Source organism: Furipterus horrens, unplaced genomic scaffold (assembly GCF_987537825.1).
Source record: "Furipterus horrens unplaced genomic scaffold, mFurHor1.1.pri manual_scaffold_9, whole genome shotgun sequence".
NCBI lineage: Eukaryota > Metazoa > Chordata > Mammalia > Chiroptera > Furipteridae > Furipterus > Furipterus horrens.
The window spans coordinates 86,373,357-86,393,640 of record NW_028327179.1 but is presented as its reverse complement, the minus strand read 5'-3'; the positions used below and the strand labels follow the sequence as shown (position 1 = coordinate 86,393,640).

Genomic DNA, 20,284 nt, shown 5'->3' with positions numbered 1-20,284 from the left:
GCTACAACAACAAATGTCTGGCCCTTGCGAATAAAAGTCTTGCTTTCTGCTTCAGGCTTACACAGATCCATGCAGCTCTCCGGCTGACCTCTTGCTTCTTGGGGGTACCTGCCCTCCTCCAAGGGCAGGACAAATAGACCTATTACTCTGCTCCCCAGTGGTGGGGGAAGTCAAAAGGTACAAGGAGGCCTGAGGATGAAGAAGACACCTCATTTGTATCTCAAAACATTACCCCCTTTCTCTCCCTTAGATAAAGTGCTTACTTAGCACATGGCCTGGCCTGAACTAACTGCTCCGTGTGTGACCACTATGGTGACCTGGGTGAAGTGGAGGAGAAAGAGGATTTCTTCTCCTCGAATGTGTTGTGCTTTGCTATGCTCGCTCCGCCTGGCTGTGCCTCTGCGCTCCCAAGACTAAGGAAGCCTATGAGGGCACGCAGGAGGAGCAGGTCACAGCCAGTGACTTGTTCCCTTTCATTTACGGGGTGAGTGGAATCTGCTGAGTGGGGGCCTCTGAAGGGGGCCATTGCCCCTACCCAGCATGGGAAGTGAAGCAAGAAGAGAAGGGGGCTGCCCCTCTGTGCCCACCTCTCCCTCAAGGACTGGAAATGCCAACACTGGAGAGCTACTCTTAGAGCAAACAGTGTGCCCTCCAGAGTCATCTTAAGTTGTAAATACCACCAAGGGGTCAATGTATACGTATGTTCATAGCCCCCAGGGGGTGTGTTATCTGTTCTGGGCCCTGCGAACACCAACACTACGAGGGGAGAAAAAGGAAGGCCTGCTGGCCCCTCGCCCTCCTGAATGCCTGGGGAGAAAAGAGGTGTTTGAAGCTGTCACTGTCCCCTCCTCAATGCTGAGCCCAAAGGGGTGGCAGCCAGTGCAAGAGGCCACCACGCTTGTCAAACTTGCATTTATTTTCTACGGAGTCCAGACAGGGGGTTGGGGAAGAAGCCGGAGGAACCCTCCCACTCTGCACTCATCGGCCGTGCTGATGCCTCAGTAGGGATGACTCAGGGTGTGCATCATAATGGTCCGGATCGCCAGCCACGTCTCCTGGGCCGTGGGGATGATCTGTGTGGCCGGCAGCAGGAAGCCATAGCGTCCAGTGTCCCGGAGCTCGAAGCTGAAGGAGTACTTGATGCCATTGTCATAGGCCCAGTCGACCGTGATCCCACTGGCCACATCTGGGTACAAAAGGGCAAAGAAACGCCCCTGAATGGAAGAGCAGGGTGTGGCCACAAGGTACAGGGATATGCCGAGGGGAAAGTGGGCCCTGGAGGTCAAAGCCCCAGCCACCCCAGACCACACCAAGCCTCTCAACACAGGCCCCGCCCCGCCCACCAAGCCCATTCTCTTCCCAAACAAAAAGGAAAGCTCCTTGAGGCCACTAGGCAGAGGATCTTTGCCCTCCAAGAATGCCCCCAGAAAGCCTGGCCCTGGGAGCTTGGAGCTGACATGCTGCAAAGGAGCAGCTCCCTGGTGTGCAAACCAGCTCTGGCCCAGCCCAGCTAGACCTATGGCACTGCCCTGTGGCCAACCAGGCCCGCCAGTCAGCAAAGAGCCCACACGTGCCCGACCCCAGGGGGGTGTGGTGCCTGAAGGAGCAGCCAGGGGACAGCTCACTCACAGAGGGTGGTGCTGATGCTGCCGAAAGTGTACTTGATCCCGTGGGCCTTGTACAGGGCCCGCACTGCGGTCTGGGCAAGATCATGCTGCAAGATGCCATCCAGAGGGTGAGAGCTCTGGGCTGCCTACACCCCGACACCCTCACCAGCTGCTGAGAAGCAGGGAGTTAGACGTCCTGGACGTTGAATGTGTAGATGGCTCTCATGAGGAGGGAATACAGCACCTCCAGCTTTGGACTTAATCACACATGAAGCCAAACTCCCCCTCCTTTCCACCCTAGGGTCACTTGGTCCAGACCCCTGTTTCAGAGTGAGGACCTGAACCCTCAAGGAGTCTGCCTGATGCCTCTCCCAAGCCCTATGCGTCCAATCTCACCAACTCATCCTGGTCTGAAACAGGATCCAGCGAGTGGCCATATGGGTACATGAGCATCTGAGAGTAGCTGTGGATGGTGATCAGAGCCTTGATATTCCCATGCGCTGTGATGAAGTTCACAATGGAAGCCACCTCTGGCTCTGAGTGAGGGTAGGGCCCATGATAAGTCTCTGAGCATGGGTTGTCATTAGAACCATTTCCTGGAAATAAAACATAAAACCACCTAAAGGGTGCAAATTCCCATGCGTGGGAAAGACACTTAATGCTCACAAAATATCCATGTATTTCCCTACATTTCCCAGCCGCCTCTGCAGTTTGGTTGAGGCCATGTGACTACTCCTGACCAATGAGAATGTGTACAATAATGACGTGTCACCTCTAGATTGAGGCTGTTAAGAGCAAGCATGATGGCTCTGCTCTCTTCTGGCTGTGTGGTTGGAGGCAAAAATCTTTAGATGGAGGAAATGTCAAGAGAACTGCCAAGGAAAGCCACCTGCCCACATTAGACTTTATGTGCATGAAAAACAAAACAAACTTGTATTGTGTTGAGCCACTGAGAGTAGGAGGTGTATTTGTTACTGCTGCTTACCCTAGTCTAATACCTCAGAGGGGGATAGCCACACTGGGACTCAGCAACTCTGTGGGCCTTCAAGGAGCTCCCTGGGCTTGTCCTTTGGTTAAGTCCTGACTGTGGTTTCATTAAAGAGGTGGGCCTGCCGCAGCAGTTGCCTCCAGAGGAAACTCTAGGTCTCCAACCCCAGCTTCTATGAGCAGCAACCCCTTGGAGCTGATCCTTCATTGCCAACCCTCCACTGCCATGGGGAAGGCTTGGGTCAGTTGAATGCTTGAACTCAGTGTCTGCTCAAATTGTGCCACCGCCACTACCCAGGAGCAACATGAACTGGGGGCCAGGAAAAGAGACAGTAGATCTCTGTGGTTGCCCAAGGCTGGTCTGGGAACCACAGATACAACAAGTCTTTGAAAATTTGGGGGGGAACCTAAATTGGGGAAGAAGGCAAAGAGGAGCTGTGTCTCTGTTTTGTTCACAAATTTAATTTGTTCCCATCTCCTCCTAGATCCTTTGCTGCTCAACTCTTTCCCTCCTATTCTGTTTTCCTCCCCTCCCCAAGGGCCATGTTGTGGAGGGCTGGGCTGGATTGGTCAAGATTTGTGGGTTAGGGTCACATTTGGGAAGTCATTCTGTGCCTCCTCCTGCTTCTCCTCCCTGAAATGGCTGCACACAAGACTGGTCCAGAGGCCAGGATCGCCCCAATTCCTGAAGCCTCCTAAGGGTGCCAGAACCCTTCTCTCAACCCCCAGGGTGTGGGCTGGCTGGATGCCTGGGGTGCTGGCTGGCCCATGGACCAGTTCAGATGCTGCTCTGGGACAGCCGCCCACTGCTCCACCCCAAGAGTGCAGGTGAGGGCGGCGTGGGTAGGAGGGAGGACCTACAGAGTACTCGTTACACAGCAATTAAATTAATGCAATAATAAAGCCATAAACAAAATCTTCTTGCCTGAGTCACCAACCCCAGACACTCATTATTCCTGGCCAGGGGCAATTCTGTCACCCAAAAGCACCTTCCCTCTTGGTCTGCAGGTCCTCACCTGGGGTGGGGACCCAGGTTAGAAGGGGATGTGCCTGCAGGGAAACGGGGTGAGGAGCAGTCACTAGGGAGGGAGTCAGCCCCGCTAACAGTGGCCCTGGTTGTTGTGTCTACCAGGAGCTTCTGCACCTGCTACACTTGATGAATGACAAATAGCAACAGATGAGAGCCGGGGAAGCTGAAAGCTTTGTCCACATTTACAGCCCACACTTAGAAAGTGGTTCCCCTGCCAACGACCAGGTGGCTTTGTCCAAATATGGAGAAACACTTCAGGCCATTAGTTCTGGTTTGCACTAAGCAGAATAAACTAATCTTTCCCTGACCAAATGGGAATTTGCTGCCTGCCTCTCTCTGCCGTTCACAAAGTCCTCTGAGCCTGCCTGTTTCACAAGTACCTGCTAATGGATTCGTTAGCTATTTATTTTTCCTACTCTAAGAATGTAATTTGTAGCAAAGGGAAATCTCTGGAAGGGCATGGTAAATTATTGAAAGCAGTAATCTTTGGGTAGTGGGATTATGGGAGCTTTTGTCCCCTTTGGGCTTCCCCCCCCCCATATATATGCTTTTACATCGTTTGTATACTGATTTTTTTTCTTGCGATGAAACCACAAATGTTATTTCCTTTAAGAAGTAATTTGTTTTTCTATTAGTCAGTCCATCTCCGGATCTGTAGGTTCTCACTTCGGCTAGTTCTGAGGGGCCCACATGGATGACCACTTGGGGCAGGTGTCTGGCCATTTGGAGGTGGCAATGTCTCATGTTACAGTTGTGTTCTTTTACACAAGCGATTACACACACAGCCTCAGAATCTCAGGAAACCCCCATGCTGTGACCGGGGGGTGGGGGGGCTTTTCTCTGGATGCTTCAGAGCAGTCCTTGTTTTTCAATAACAGACGCAAAGAAACCCGATTTTCAAAGGGACAGGTATCCAGTTCTAGAATGTTCTATGTCATTGGTTTAGTCACCCATCCATGGATCTGCTTTTCAACAGCAATGGCACTGTCTCCTGTGGTGCCAAACCCCAATCCCACAGCACAGTGTGGGTGCCACATTTGGGGGCCAAGGGCAGTGCCCATGCAACCATCTCCTCTGGACACTGTCCTTTCTGGACTCAGCATCCCACCCATTAAAGGGCTCGCTCTCAGGCCCACATCCTCATCTCTGGGCTTTCTAAGAGACCTCAGTTTCCTCATCTAGTCCCCATAATCTGGAAGGACACCAGGGAACTTGGGAGGAAGCTGTCCACCCCACCCGCTGGAATCACACAGCCTGGCAGATAACCCCTACCCATCAGCCCAGGGTTACAAAGTAATTGGGTCAAAACTAAAAACCAGGCCTCAAGTGGTGTCCATGATAAGGAATTGACTTCTTCTATATTTGAAGTATTGTTCTGGCCTCCCCTGAAGGCACATTTCAGGTCACAGCTTTCAGGAAATGAGTTTGGAGGCCTTTTCTGATGGCCTGCTCCCTTCAAGGAAGGGCTACAGGCATTCGAGGGGCATCCTAGACTCTGGATTTTATTTATTTATTTTTTAAAGATTTTATTTATTTTTAGAGAGAGGGGAAGGGAGGGAAAAAGAGAGGGAGAGAAACATCAATGTGTGGTTGCCTCTCATGTGGCCCCACTGGGGACCTGGTCCACAACCCAGGCACGTGCCCTGACTGGGAATCAAACCTGTGACTCTTTTGTTCTCTGGCTGGTGGTCAATCCACTGGGCCACACCAGCCAGGGCAAGACTCTGGATTTTAAACAACCAGCAAGATTATCTTGTATGGCAATATCTCCTTAAGCCTTTCTCTGCCATATTTTGGATTTGACCCTTGCATTTAGTCCCCATGCAAGGTGCTGTTTGTGTGTTTCTCATGAAGGCTTAGCATATGTATACATTTCACACACACGTGCATCCTGTCCCCATGTCCCATGGCCAGTCCAAGGCATGCGCTTGCCTGTCCCTGGCGATGACTCACACGAGCTAACTACGTCACCTACAACCTGACTGTGTGGGAGAGACGTGCCAGGGACCAAGTCCTTCTCTAGCCCTGCCCCTGGGTCCCGCAGATGGCCATACCTCCAAAGCATGACCTCCAGTTCCTGTTAAGGTCCACACCGATGCAGGAGATTCCAGGTCTGTTGGACTTGTTCTTCCGCCACAGGCGGTTCTGAGAAAGCCCAGGTCAGAGGAACTCATTCCCGGGCCCCTTCCCAGGGGTGGGAGCGCCTGACTTCCTGGCCTAGGAAGGGGGTTCCGGTGGGACAGGGAGGGGCACAGGGAAGGAATCTCTAGGGCAGGCTGGGGCTGGCTTGGGGCTGGACCAAGGCTGCAGATCAGACTCTGTGGTTAAAGCCAGGGTGTGGGCAGAGGCCTGAACACGGCTGCCAGCAGTGGCCTTCTTTGGGCAGCAAGAGGGACATGGGAAGACCAGAGCCACAGCTTCAGGACTGTGAAGCCTATCTGCCTCAGTGAGACTCTGCAAGGAACCCCAGCCCAGCTCCCCAAAGCCAGAGAGGCCTTTCCTCCACCTGCCCAGAGCTGACCCCTGGCCCCTGAGCCCCTCCCTCCCAGGTGCCCTACCATGCTGTGGGTGAAAGCAAACCCATCGGGGTTGGAGACGATTTCCAGGAAGATGTCCATGGTGTCTAGTATGCTTGTCAGGATGTGGTCTGTGCCATATTCACTGACAATCTGCAAGGAAGGACAGATTGGGTAGAGGGTGAGGGACGGGAGGCCCTACTGGGCCCTCCTCCAGGGTTGAGCAGGACATCTGCACAGCTAGTGGCTTCAGGCAGAAGGGACATCAGGCCCTTAGGTACATCCTTCGTGCAGAACCAAAAGCCTGGATTGTAAGCCATCAGAAGGCAGAGGCTCAATGTAAGCTCTGTGCAGCCAAAGGCCAGCTAGCAGCTGTTCCAAAGGGCAGGAGGGTAGAAAGCACCCTGAGTTTAAAAAAACAAGTGTAATATTGCAACTGGCGGTGCCCTTAAACAGACAAGCAGCCCCCTCCCCTGCCCCAACCCCTAATCCCCCGACCCCGACCCCTGTGCTGACCTCCTTGGCAGTCCAGATGCCCGTGGCGTGGGTAATCCACTCCCGGGAGTGAATTCCAGTGTCGATCCAGATGGCCTGGCGCTGAGAACCTCCAGTGCTAAACTGGGGAAAAGCACCGGGACCCAAAAGAGTTTGAATGGAGACAGCTGCAGTGCTATCCCTAGGCTGCCTGAAAGGAGGTCCTGGATGTATGCTGACTGCCTGGGGTGGCCATAGGTGCCCAAGACAGACTGTATGCCCAGGGACCTATGCATGAGCCCATGAAGTACACATGGGATGGAGCCCTGGAGAGCACAGTGATGGAGCCAGACACAGAATATCCCAGGTCTGAAAGTGTCTTAATACATCCAGTGCTTCTCAAACTTGAAAGGTCACAAGACCCCTCCAGCGATCTTACTGAAATGCAGATTCTGATTCAGTAGGTCTGAGAAGGGGTCTGAAATTGGGCGTTTCTAACAAGCTCCTGGGGATGCTGCTCCTGCAGGTGCAAGGACGGAAGGTGCTACTTTGAGTAGCAAGATCTTAGACAACAACTTAATAGAATAACAGAAAAAGAAATTTAAAGAAAAAGATCTTAGACATTAAAGAAAGACCACAGACGGCCCTCGGGGAAATCACTGCAGGGGCAGGCGAAGTCTGGTCCCAAGTTTGGTGAGTTCACTTGGCCCTTCTGAAGAGTCCCCAGGGGCGTGGCAGGGAGCAGCAGTGCCTGTCTTCTCTGAGAGCTGGGTGGCCTGCGTGTTCCCCGCTCCTGTGCCCTCTGGGGCACATACGAAGAATTGTTTGCCAGCGGGCTCCACACTCTACTCTCTCCTGCCTCCTTCATGGTCAAGGGCACTTCCGCTGCCTTGTTTGCTCAAACTCTGTTGCCAGTGGTCCGGTGCAGGGCTAGGCAGTCTCCCCAGAGACTCAGGCCTATCTGTGGGGCTGCCTGAGCCAGATGACCTCTGTCATTTGTAAGTGAGGCCTCTGTGTGTCTCTCTCCCATTTAACAGATGAAACAACCAAGGAAACAGGAAGAAGGCTGACTCACTCACACTCATCCCCTAACTGCTCCATCTCCGTAGCAATCCTCCTACCTACTTCCTGACCCCTGTCACCTGACCATGCCTACAAGAGTGGGTCCCTGATTACCACAATCCCAAAGTTTATGCGTCACCTCAGGACAGGAGTATACACACCTTCTCTTGCCCTAAAATGCCCACCAAGTCATGCCAGAGACCCTCGCTGTAGAGTCCAGTGGTCCGCGCTGCTAGCTTTTACCTTGAGGACAAGAATGGACCGATTTTCAAAGCTCTGGCCAATCCAAATTTTTGAGACAATATCCTCATGCTCAGTTACAAAGCTGTCAATCCAGCTATATATCTGAAAGGAATGAAGTTTATCAGATGGGCAGTTCAGCAAGGGGAGAGAGAACCCCAGGACCTCTCTGAATAGTCTCCTTCTCCCATCCCCACCTGCTTAATGATTTCCCACCTTCCGTAGGGATCTGAATGAGCCCAGATCAAAAACTACAATATGACGACCTCCAGGCCTACAGCAACAAGCTGTGGTCGGCCTGGATTCCCAGGCTCCTCTCCACCATGCAGAGCTAAGCCTCTGCCTGGAAGAACAGCATGTGCTGAGCCTACTGAGCACTTGGGGTCAGCCTGCAAGGCTCTCTCAGGATGGAAGTTTCTCTTGCTTCTATTCAATATATTTGATAGATCTCCTAGACCTCACAGTATCATTTCTGGCCTTGCTCCTTTTAGATTCTTTCTTTTAAAAAAAAAATTATTTTTTTTTAAATTTATTTTTAGAGGGGAAGGGAAGACGAAATGGAGAGAAACATCAATGTGTGAAAGAAACATCAATTGACCGCTTCTCACATGCCCCCAACTGGAGACCTGGCCCACAACCCAGGCATGTGCCCTGGCTGGGAATCAAACTGGTAACCTTTCAGTTCACAGGCCGGCACTCAATCCACCGAACCACACCAGCCAGGGCTCCTTTTGGATTCTAAGCTGCTTGAAAGCAGGGTCATTTAACTCTGACATCAATAAGGTCTAACGGGCTATATTAATTCATTTTCTTATTCTTTCAATACATATTATTCAATTAATAAATATATGAAAGAAAACAGGTCCTCTATTACAGACCTTGTGAAACGGGGAGAGTGAAGATGATAATAACAAAGTGGACAATACCAATCATGTCACACCCTTCACATGGAAGTGGGAGCTTTGCCTTCAGTTTCTTTTCTGGACTGGGTGTCTCTATTGCATATCCTCCTTTATAACAAGTCACAATCAGTCCTGTCTCTGCTAACTGGCTGTACCTGGGATCGTGAACTTTCTCCAGCTGAAGGTAACTCTCTTTGTTCTATAAAATGGTTCTCTAATCTGCCTGGCTTCCTGCCCTTTCTATACTCTAGCACCCACAGCTGGAGCCACTCAGCACCAGGGGTGGTCGTGGAGAGGTCAAGACCCCTGGATCCCTAGCCAGAGAGCTAGATATGAAGGTGCCTCCACCTGCTCTGTTCTGGCCAGTGACAGGTCCTGCCTTACTGTTCCACCTGCTAGACTCGTTACTCTGCCGGAGGCTGACTGTTGAACTGTGGTCCCTTCTGTCCCAACCCTGGCTTCTGGATCTCTGAAGCTGACTGTCCACCTAACAAACCTTTACCCAACATCTCCTCCACACTCCCTCGTGTCAGAGCATGGTCTCCCATAGACCCCAGAGTCCTTCACTAGTCTCTGCCTGAATCTGGAGGCCCTGAGGACCTGAATGGGAAACAGGCCAGAGCTTGACCAAGCAGACCTACCTCCTCCAGGGTGTGGTAAGAGGAGTAGCTGAAGCTACTGGTACTGCGTTCTAGCCGACGGGATGTCGCCATGGCTTCTCTCTCCTCGTCCAGCAGCACCTAGGAGACAGGAGCACATGTCGGATGGGAAGGGGTCGGCTGGCACAGGCATGTCTCTTCTGAGCCCTGCCTCGGCTGGCTGTGCACAGAGGCAGCATCAACACTGGAGACTGAGCCATTGTGACCATGAGCTGCAAAACAAGAGGAGGCGCCGGGTTCCCGGTGATTCTTCTGCTTGGCAAGCTGGCGTTCCTGACACCATTTCCTAAAGGCGCGCGGGGCAAGGAGTGGGCAAGCCGTCCTCTGAGTCTACCACTACTACTAACTTGCTGTGGAACCTTCGCCTTTTTCCCCCTCAGCTGGGAAACGGGGACAGCCTTACCCATCTTATAGGAGAAAATGTAATCATAGATATGAAAGTGTTTTGGAAAAGATGCTCATGGCCTACCGCCAACATTGCTTTTGCCCTCTGTGAACACTCTGTTGAGTTCATGGCCCATGCTGAACCATGAACACTGACTCTCTGGGGGAACACAGGGCTCCCCAGACCACAACATCCAATCTACCCCCAGGAAGTGGCCCAAAGAGTTGGTGTCCAAGCCATTTGGAAAGCCAGTCCAAATCATGAAAAAGTGTGAATAGACTTTCGCTCACCATCTTAACTGCCCCTCAAGCACAGACATACGTGAGCAAAAAGCAATGTCCACTGGTGTCAATTTGGAGTCCACACTCAATCCTCATGTGGCACCTCCCACTGATCATAGTGAGGGCACTACAGGTGACCTCCCACATCATGCTTGGACATCTTCCCCACCTTGAGACTGAGTAAGGTGGGCAGGTGCCCTTCACTCCAAGCTGATATACCCTTACATTGGCATCCAGAGACCCAGCCAGCCTAGGACCCAGCACTGACTGAGCAGCACGGGAAGTGCTGGAACCCCTCTGCCCCAAAGGGTGCTGGGAGAACAGAGGACCTCAACCCAAAGTTGCCCTGGTTTGCAGCTCACAAGTAAGTCTTGGTGAGGCCTTGCTTCAGCCAGAGCCTTTTGGTTTACCAGGCATCTTTAACCTCATTATATCATTTGATCTGGTCAGATGACCAGATAACAGGACAAGAATTAATTATTCATGTTTTAGAGATAAAGCAGATTAAAGAGGTGGAGGAAATTGATGGCAAAATAACAAGGGGCAGAGCTGAGATAAGAAACCATATATCCTAGTTCATAACCTTGGATTCCTTAAGGCTAGCTAGCTATCAAAATTAACAAGAATTATATTAAATATTTAGCCCTGACCAGTGTGACTCAGTTGGTTGGGCATCATCTCTTTAAAGTGAAAGGTCACCAGTTCAATTCTCAGTCAGGACACATGCCTGGGCTGTGGGTCCGGTCCACAGTCTGGGCACACGTGAGAGGAAATTAATCACTGTTTCTCTCTCACGTCGACGTTTCTCTCCTTCTCTTTCTCCCTCCCTTCCCCTCTCTCTAAAAATAAATAAATATTAAAAAAAAAAGAATTATAGCTAGAGAGAGCTTTATCTATAGACATGGATATACATATATATGTATGTATGTATATTGATATATCTGTGTGTCTGTGTGTGTATACACAGAGAGAGAGGGAGAGAGAGAGAGCAAATATATAAATTGTTAACAGGTGAAAAGTCCACCCTATTATTCTTGCAATTAAAAAGTGTTTTAAAATAACAAAAGAGCAATACCCTGAGCCAAGGACAACAAGATGCTAAAATGCCCAAAACTATACCAAAATGTTAAGAATGCCTGTTAGGCTAGAAGGATTATGATTTGATGCAATTTTTTTTCTTTCTTCTGCTTTTACATTTTGGCAACATCCTTATACTACTCCAATCCGTAAAATCTTCCAAAGGAACAACACTAAGACAAAAAGAAAAAGCCCTAATGGCGAAAATACAGCAGCAGCCGAGGAGGCTTCAGTCACAGTCCTGCAAGCGCCCCTCCCACACCCACCTGGCACCCCAAGATCTTGCTCAAGTTCACAGGTTCTAAAATAGGACTGGAAATTCATGTTTGGGGCTCATTTCATTTTCTTTCTGAGCGTCAACTACAGGCGAGACCGTTGTACCTGCAGCTTTTTCCAGCCGAACTGGCCGGGCCAAGGACGGGCCCACTTGGGCAAAGCTGGATTGCCCGCTGAGTTAGAGGTGGCCGGAGGGGTCGTTGCCCTCACGGGCACACCACCACCCTGGGAAGCTCTAACAGAAGGAATGCATCTTCTTCCCAGGAACTCGGCGTAAGTCTCAGCACCCCGCCCCCACCGTGACCCCTGTGTGCCTGTCGCTGGGTTGGGCACTGCCAGCTGTGGCCAGCCGCTGCTGGGAGAGAGATGGCCGGCCCAGTGCACCTGAAGTTAGGGTCCATGCGTCCGGCTCTGGCCCCGCCACAGTGAAGCTAAGGGGTCCGTAGTCTAATTCCCAGGGGACTGATGGAGAGCCTGAGGCGGTGGGTGAAGGTAGCCCACACAAAGGAGAAATTGGGGAGAAGAGACCAGAGGGCCCAGCTCTTCCCACCCAGCCCCGGGAAGCCCACAGGAAGACGGCTCCCATAAGGCTGCCCTTTGTCCCACATGACAGCTTGGAGGCAAATGGGAAGTCGGCACCAAATTGCGAATACCTTTCCAAACACCCTCACAGCCTTGTGAATGGATGTGACACCCGCTCACAAATTGGGAATGCTCAGCCTCACAGCTGGGCCCCAGTTCCAGGAACACGAATCCACCCTGGCCTGGAAAACACACAGATGTTTGCCCCCTCCCAGGGCCCCGGGGCCGAGGGAGGGGAAGGGAGAACCAGGAATGCAGTCTTGCCACGGGCTCAGGAATGCCTAATTACAGCCCTGTCAGGCTCCTCAGAGAAGAAAAGGAAAGAAAAGAAAAAAAAGAAAAACCTCAGGAGTCAGCCATTTGCCTCCCTGGAAGCCATAACCTGACAGGGAAAGTAATACCTTGGTGTGAATTAATTTATGACAGGAGTGAGGAAGGATGGGGACATTAGGCAAAGAACAGCACAAGGGGGAGGGAAGGGGACGGATGAATAGGTGCCACCTGGAACTCGCACCGGGCACAGGAACTCCAACCACAGAACATAAAATGGACACAGCTCATAGGAACAGTGGGTGGGGAGCTCTAACCCCTGCTCTGTGCCGACGGCAGTCACCTCTCTCATATGTCCCCAGCCTTCCCGCCCAGGCCTAACATTTGCAAGCCTGGTGGCAGCTACAGTTCATGTTTACATGGAAGGGGGGCTACAGATCTGGGGTGTTAGAACGGACCCCCAAGAGATCAAGGCTGAACTGTCAGGTCACTGCCTGAAAGGCAAACTTAAAACGCCACACAAACAACAGTCAGCCTCCGAGAAGGCACATGGCACAGGAGCAAAGGGGGCCGGGCCCGGGGCCAGGCTGTCTCAGATGAAATCCTGATGCTGTCACTCACCTGGGCAAATTATTAATTTCTCTGTGTCTTTAGAAAACATGGGTCATGTTATCACACCCTCTAGCATGTGTTCTCGTGAGAATTAGCAGGGTTACTACGTGCAGATGCTTAGAACACTGCCTAACATGTAGCAAATACCAGCTCTGAGGATGGTGATGGTAGTGGCAATGACGGAACAACAATAGGAACTCTTGGGGTGACTACAGAACTCTGTGATGGAGCAATCATTGCCAGGCATGACCGGGAAATCTGGATTCCTCCAGAGAAAAATGATGTATGTGGGACTTGGGATGGCAGAGTGCCCTCATCAGTGGTCACTTGGACGGGTCAGTGAGCACCTGCTCCTGCCAAGGACCAGCAGAGGGGCCAGTCCCTCTTCTGTCCCTGTCGCCTTGGTGCAGCCAGACTCTGCCTCCCCCTCAGGGCCTTGCCTATGATGGCCTCCTCTTTCTCTTGCCTTCTCCTTCACGCATCCTTGCCTCTCCCTGCCTCCCCACCCCAACCAACAGTGTTTCCATTTCTGAATTTCTTCCAAACAAGTGTTCGTTGAGCACACCCTGGGCGTTAAAGATATGGCAGCTGACAAAATAAAACTGCCTGCCCTCGTGGAGCTTACAGTCTAGCAGGGGAGACAGACAATAAACAAGGTAAATAGGTAATTGATAAAGGATTTTAGAAGGTGGTAAGTGTATAAGAAAGAAGTGATGCAGAAGAAGGAAGGAGGGAATTGGGGGAATGTGGGGAAAAAGGGTGCAATTTAAAATAAGGTGCAAAGGTGACACGTGAATAAGGTTTTGAAAGAAGTGAGGGAATTAGCCATGCAGATATCTGCAGAAGGAGCAGTCCAGCCATAGGCACCAGCATGTGCAAAGGTCCTGAGGCAGGACTGGGTCAGGAAAATTTGAGCAACAAGAAGGTCCAAGTGTCTGAAGCAGAGTGAGCAAGGGGAAAACAGCCTTACAGCCATTTTAAGGACTTTGGTTTTTACTTTGAGTTGGGAGGACGGAGGGTTTGAAGCAGAGTGTTATAATCACCCAGGACCCCTCTGGCTGCTGTTTTAAGACTAGGCAATAAGAAGGCAAGGGTGGAATCAGTTAGAAAAATTGGGACAACTATAATAGAACAACAATTAAAATAAAAGAAATTTTTTAAAAAAAGAGGGCAGTTAGAAAACTCCTGGAATAATACAGGTGAAGGCTGATGGAGTGTTGGCCCAGGTGGTAGTATAGGATGTGGTAAAATATATGTTGACGGGAGAGCTGACGGGATTTGCCAATGGAGGATGACTCCAGGTTTCTTGTTTGGTGTTGCCATTTCCTGAGATGAGGAAGGCTGTGGAGGAGACTTTGGGGAGCCTGGGAAGCTCAGTTTGGACATGCGAAGTTTGAGATGCCCATAGGCAGTAAAGGATACGAGTCTGGAGTTCAGGTCAGATATATGAGTTTGATTGGAGCTATAGATATGGGAGTATTCAGGAGGTCGCAGGTATTCAGTGCCATGATCCTGGATGAGGGGTCAGAGGAGAGGTCACAGCACAGAGCTGGGAAACAGGAAACATGGGAAGGAGCAGCCAATGAGATGGCATCGCAGGAGAGTGCAGATTTCCAGGTTTGCTCTACAGGGAAGCAGAGAAATGGGGTGCTAGCCAGATGGGTAAGGGATCAAGAGAGGGTATTTTTTAAGACAGGAGAAATAACTCTATATTTGTATGCTAACGGAAGTGATTCAGTAGAGAGGAGATGGGTGGAGTAATATTTACACTAAATTGTATTTTGCTCTGGATGCTCAAAAGCATAGGTGATTTTTGTTTTCTCCTTTGTGCTTTTCCCCTATTTTCCAAATTACCTAACATGAATATTTATTAATTTTGTAATCAGAAAAGAAAAAAAAAAGCCATTAAAATCCACAGAGCTGATTGCTCAAGTGAAGCTTTTCCACGGTGACTCATCCTAGCGGAGGAAAAAAAAAAACCAAAGGGCTGAAAAGAACGAGGAGGTGAAGAAAAATTAAATGCAAATAGAGCTCACTCGGAATCAGATAATTTCTTGCCTGGCCCACTGCAATTTCCTCACCACCCTCCTGCCTATCAGCCTCTCCCTGCTCCTGTCCCCAACACAACATCGTCACTGTCAGAGGGATATTTCTTAAATGCAAATCTGATTCTGTCAGAGATCTCCACTGGCTCCCCCACCGTTTTTGGGATAAAATCTTGACCTCTTCACCCAGCAGAGGATGCCCTTTGTGGTCTGGATCAGCCACGTCGCCAAGCAAGGGCCCCCTTCCCCTCCCAGTCCCCCCTCTCTGCTCCTCAGCCACACCGTAATTACCGCCTTTCCAGAGCGACTTGCAGGCCTCTTGTGCTCGCTCCCATAGCAACCTGCTCTACTCCCTCCGAGCGCTCATCCACTCCATTGTAATCACTGATTCACCCCCTCGGCTCCCCGCCCCCACGACACTGAGCTCCCCTGGATACCAGACTGATTTCTCATCCCGTCTCATTTCCAGTACCTTGCCAGGTATCCAGCTCACAGTAGACATCTCTGTATCTGTGGGCGGAATGAATGAATGCGCCTCTTCCATCTCAAGCATCCCTCTGATCATGGGGGTGGGGGTCACTTCCCTCCTCAAAACTCTCCAGTGCCTCTGGCCAAAGTGAAAGCCAGCACCAAAACTTTTCATGCCTGTCTCAGCCTAGTACTGTTGAGCAAGGACACCCTCTTTCCTGTCCTCCTCACACCCATCTAAGCGGCAGGTCCTTCCTGTAGTAGGTCTGGGGTATAAAGATGGAAACGGGGCATGATCCTGGGCCTTGAGGGGCTCAGGGAAAGAGGTGTCTCTCTGGGCATGCTCGGATGCAGTGATTCAGCCCAATAGAGTAATGTTAGCCGACAGTTGTTGAGGACCCACCATACAGGAAACACTATGCCAAAAACTGGAGCTGAGAAGATCCAGAAGACAGGGAGAAATCAGGCCTGTGCTCTAATAGCTAAAACATCAGACTGGAGGCCAAAAACCTGAGTGGTGCAAAGCCCTTCCCCTCCTGTTAGCGCCTCTGAGCTTCCCTCCTCCTGGACACCTTTCCCCATCATCACCACAAATCAACTCAACACAGCAGCCTCCCCGCACCCCCAGCTCCCTCCAAGCCAAAATCCCATCTCCAATCTGACAATCAGAGCTTGATGTGTTGCAGACAGAGCAAGTTGGTGAAAATCCTGCCTGCCCGGGTTAGGGCTGAGAGTTCAGGGCATTTGACTGAGAGAGTAATAAGTCTCCCCCAACCAACCCTCCACCTCCAGGGCGTCCAGACCTGGGGACTACGGGGGAGGACAGGCTGATGAGAATGAGGACTGAGGACGGCCAGCCCCAAAGGAGCCAGGAGGAGGAGGCTCAGAGGTGCCTCTGGAGCCATTCCTGATGTGTAGAAATCAACAGAAACTTTTTAGAGACCTCTTCCTATCTGCTTGCCAAATGCTGCGGGGTTTCCGGGATGGAGCAGGAGCAGGGAAATGCAAACTTCAAACTGCAGGCACAGGCTGCAATGAGAATTGAGCGCTATTTCTTTTGATGTGGTGGCCTCTCTTGTCTGTGGGAGTTTCCCCATTTTTGTTTGTGGGGATTTAATTAGAGAAATAGCCCACCCCCCACATGGTGAGCGGGAAACAGATGTGCCTGATGAGGATAAAAGTCTTTGAATGGACCTAAGTGCCCCAGCCCTGTGCTTGCATGGGAAAGGAATGTGGCCTAATGCGTTTATCCCCTGGCATGTGGTGTCAAGTGTGCGCGCTCCGGGAGACTGTGTTCCCACACTCCGAGCCCAAAGGGGAGATTAGCTGCAGCACAGCATGGTTGGGAACGAGAACCCCTGTAGGTACAATGCTACAGGTACACTACGGCCTCTGCAGAGGGGCACCCCAAAAAATCTCTGGAGGAAAGAGGCTCCTGGGAATATCCTTGAAGACCAAACAATTGAAATAAAATCCCACTGTGTTCAGGAAAGACGCTGTAAGGGGCAGCAGGCAGGGGGCATGCGGAGAAGGGGCGCCCAAGATGAAGTCTCTTTTCTCCCTTCCAATGGTGGGTCCGCAGCCACTTCTCCCAAAGCGGTTCCTCTGGGAGTGAGCATCCTGCCTGGGAGAGGGGTCTGGTACTGAGAGCCCTGGGTGGGAAGTAGGGGGCAGGGAAGCCGCAGCAGGGCTCATGCCCACCCGGCTTCTCTGGGATGAAGGAATTCCCGTGTATGGATGGCTGAGACATGACACGGACAGGAGGGAGCAGTCAGAGAAGCAAACACCCCTCCAGAACCTGGTCCCCACGGTGTCTAAAAGGCCCCAGCTATTTCCTCCTGTCTCCCTTCTCCACTGTCAGCCTGGGATCTTTTCCCTCCCTGTTGAGCCCACGCCAGAAAGGGCAGCGCTGGGGCAGGACCTCACCTGGATGTCCTTTATCATGATGCTGTAGGCAAGGCCATGAGACTCCAGGTAAGCTTTAACGTCTTTCAGCTCAGAGAAAGGAACTCTCATGTCTACAGGGAGGCTGGGCCTGGCTGGGCTGCGCCAGAAGTCCACCTTGTTTACAAAGGAGAGAAAAACAGGTCTGTTTATCGCATGTCCTTATACACAATCCTGTAGGAGCCCTGGAAAAGCAGGTGTTCTTCTCTTACAGCGATGAAAGGGCCCCAGGTGCGTGATGAAAACCCTAAGGCCAAGCAGAAAGACGGGCAAGAGGAGCAGCAACAACAAAAAGTCCCCAAGTCACTGAGTTTCTGTCCCTCATTTCAAGCCCCTCCGTCACCCAGGCTCACCCTGCACCTTTGCCCAGATCCAAAGAGCCCAAGACAATTCCTGAAAGTGAGACAATTCATCATCTTGGACGAGAACATGGACAAGAACCCTGGTCAGAAAAGAGAGACATCACTGTCCCCAAACCTAAAGAAGCAGGAGAGGCCTAACCTGAATGCCCAGGTCATTCGTCCATTTTTCAATGTATAAAATGGAGAGAATTATTAGTAGGTGTCATGAGTCCTGGTGGATTGGGGCACTCACACAAATAGGAACAAGGACTTTGGGCCACATCCAGAAATATCTGGTTGTTTCAATAGGCCTCAAACAAAACCTTTATATTACAATAGTCGAAGAAAATGTTTTCCATTGTGGAATACTTGCCGAGGACAAATGATCCTGGAAACAAATGCTTAGGCTGACAGGGATGAGCCCAAATAAAACACAGGTTTGCCAAGCTAATCCCTTTCAGTTCTTACAATTGGCAAACAGATGTGTCCAGTCTGTGTGCTGCATGGCGTCCCACCCAAAGACATATGTCCCCCTGCCCCCATGTGGCTTCAGGACATTTCAGCTGTTTTCAGAGCAGAATTGCCACCACCACCCCCTGCCCCCAACTCCCCATCCAAAACAGAAAGGCAGCAAGAGCTGTCCAACCTTCTGGGCAAATAAATGTTCCCAACCTTTCCTGAAGAGGAGCCACAGTTGATTTTTCCACAGTTTTATGATCTTTGGCAGAGCCATCAAAGAGCAGGTTTGGGGTGGGGGGAGCAGAATGGGGAGCCAAAAGGGCAAGTCACTGTGAGGGAGCGGACAACCTGTCCCCAAGCCCTGAGGAGTCCTCACCTTCTGGGGCTTCAGGCCCTCCAGATCCCTGAGAAGTGAAAGCTGCTTCTCATTCTTAGCCAGGATTCGAAGAACCTGGTCTCTGGAAAGACACAGGGAGGGGAAGAGGGAGCTGCTGAGAGGGATTCCTGAAAGGCTGTGCTGCTTGGAGGAGGCAGCGTGGAGAAGAGACCAGGCTGAGGGGACCTGGTAGGAAGGCTGGGAGGCACCTGGTCTTGGGGGGCGGGGGGGTGTTGCGCTGAAGGACCCCTGAGCAGAAACACTTGTAGCTCTGAGCATCACACGAGTCCTTCAGTCTGGGACCAGCGATCTCTCCAGCCTCAAGAACTGGACTAAATAAAACCTGCCAATGCTGCTAATGAGCCCAAGGACAAGGGAAGGGAAGATGGGAAGGAATGTGGGGGGAGGAGGAGGATGCGAGAACGAGAGGAATGAAGGGGAGAAATGAATAGATACTGCAGTTCCAGGGACAAACAGTGGCCAAAAGTGCTCTTCATACAGCAGTCCCACGGCCATGCTCTGTCCAAACCTCATGCTCCCACCTGCTTCCTCCCAAGACCTTGAGGACATGGAAGGGGAGGTCAGCCTCATTCTGCCGTCCGGGGAAGCTGAGCTCCTTCCTGTCCCACTGCAGAGAGTGGGAGGCAGTGTGACAGCAGCCTGCAGTGCCGCCTCTGGGGTCTAATGTCCAGGATGGCGTTGGCTCCTTCCCTGACTGCCTAGGAGCCCATGGATGATGAAGAACCTGTTCTCTAAGCTTGGGTCCTCTTTTCTCCTGCAGGATCTTCGGAAGGCTGAGAGTATAATACTGGTGTTTGTTGTTATTTAGAGGAGTATAATACCACATCCATCTGTGGTAGCGTGCGTAGTCTTTGGGGGGTTACTAACTTCTTTAAGAATCTGAGGAAAGCTGTGAACCTCCCCCTCCCCAAAAAAGTATATACTCACAAAACTTATGTATAATTTCAGGACATTCTTAGAGCCCTCAAAGTGTACCCAGGAGCCCCAGATTAAGAAATTTGGGTTTGGGGAGGGACAATAACACAGTTGTGTGTCCGAACCATGAGCTTGAGGATAGATCAAGAGTCGGAAGTGGGTTCAGGTTGAGCAAGTCCCAGCAGGACAGCCACCTCACCACTGGGACACTCGGTCCCCGAGCTCCTGGCAGACCTCCCTTATGCTGTGGGGCAGCCACTCACCCTGTGAAATTCATTTGGCCCAAAGCTGCTGCCAGGATAAAGCTGCAGACCAGGAGCGTCCGCCTGTCCACAGCAGACAGCCCAGGGCCCAGGCCTCCTCCAAGGGGGCCCCGCATGCTTCTTCCTCCAGGTGAGCTTCCGGGCCTCTCCTCCGGCACAGGCGTAGCCCGGGCCTCAGGGCAGCGCCACACCTAAAGGCCGGCAGGCCCGGCCTGAGAACCCACGTCAGGCCTCTCCCACACCACGGCCGCCCCTCCCCGCTTCTAGGAAAATCCTCTCGTGGAAAGGGGAGAGGAAAGAGGGAAAGGGGAAGAGAAGGCCCTTAACTTTCTCCTCCCAACCCCACTTTTTTATTGGATTTGTTGGAGAGACACTGCTTAACAAAACTGTATAGCTTTCAGGTGCACAATTCCACAGCGCATCCTCGGTACACTCTCCTGCAGGCCCCTGGCCATCTTTCTTCCGGGAGGCTTCCTGGGCCAGCGTCTTGTG

General features: G+C 51.5%; 1 protein-coding gene across 1 annotated transcript; it reads right to left on the bottom strand.

The window, feature by feature from the left end:
• Positions 1-914: 914 nt before the first annotated feature.
• On the bottom strand, positions 915-19,908 carry CPA5 (carboxypeptidase A5). Its single transcript, XM_090286801.1, has 11 exons — positions 19,793-19,908; positions 18,594-18,675; positions 17,400-17,534; positions 9,460-9,558; positions 7,920-8,021; positions 6,657-6,758; positions 6,183-6,293; positions 5,679-5,769; positions 2,004-2,203; positions 1,630-1,714; positions 915-1,186 (listed from the first exon to the last, which is right to left on the bottom strand). Exons 1-11 carry the CDS (start codon positions 19,906-19,908, stop codon positions 999-1,001), a joined length of 1,311 nt encoding a protein of 436 aa, XP_090142927.1. The 3' UTR covers positions 915-998.
• Between the last annotated feature and the right edge of the window lie 376 nt (positions 19,909-20,284).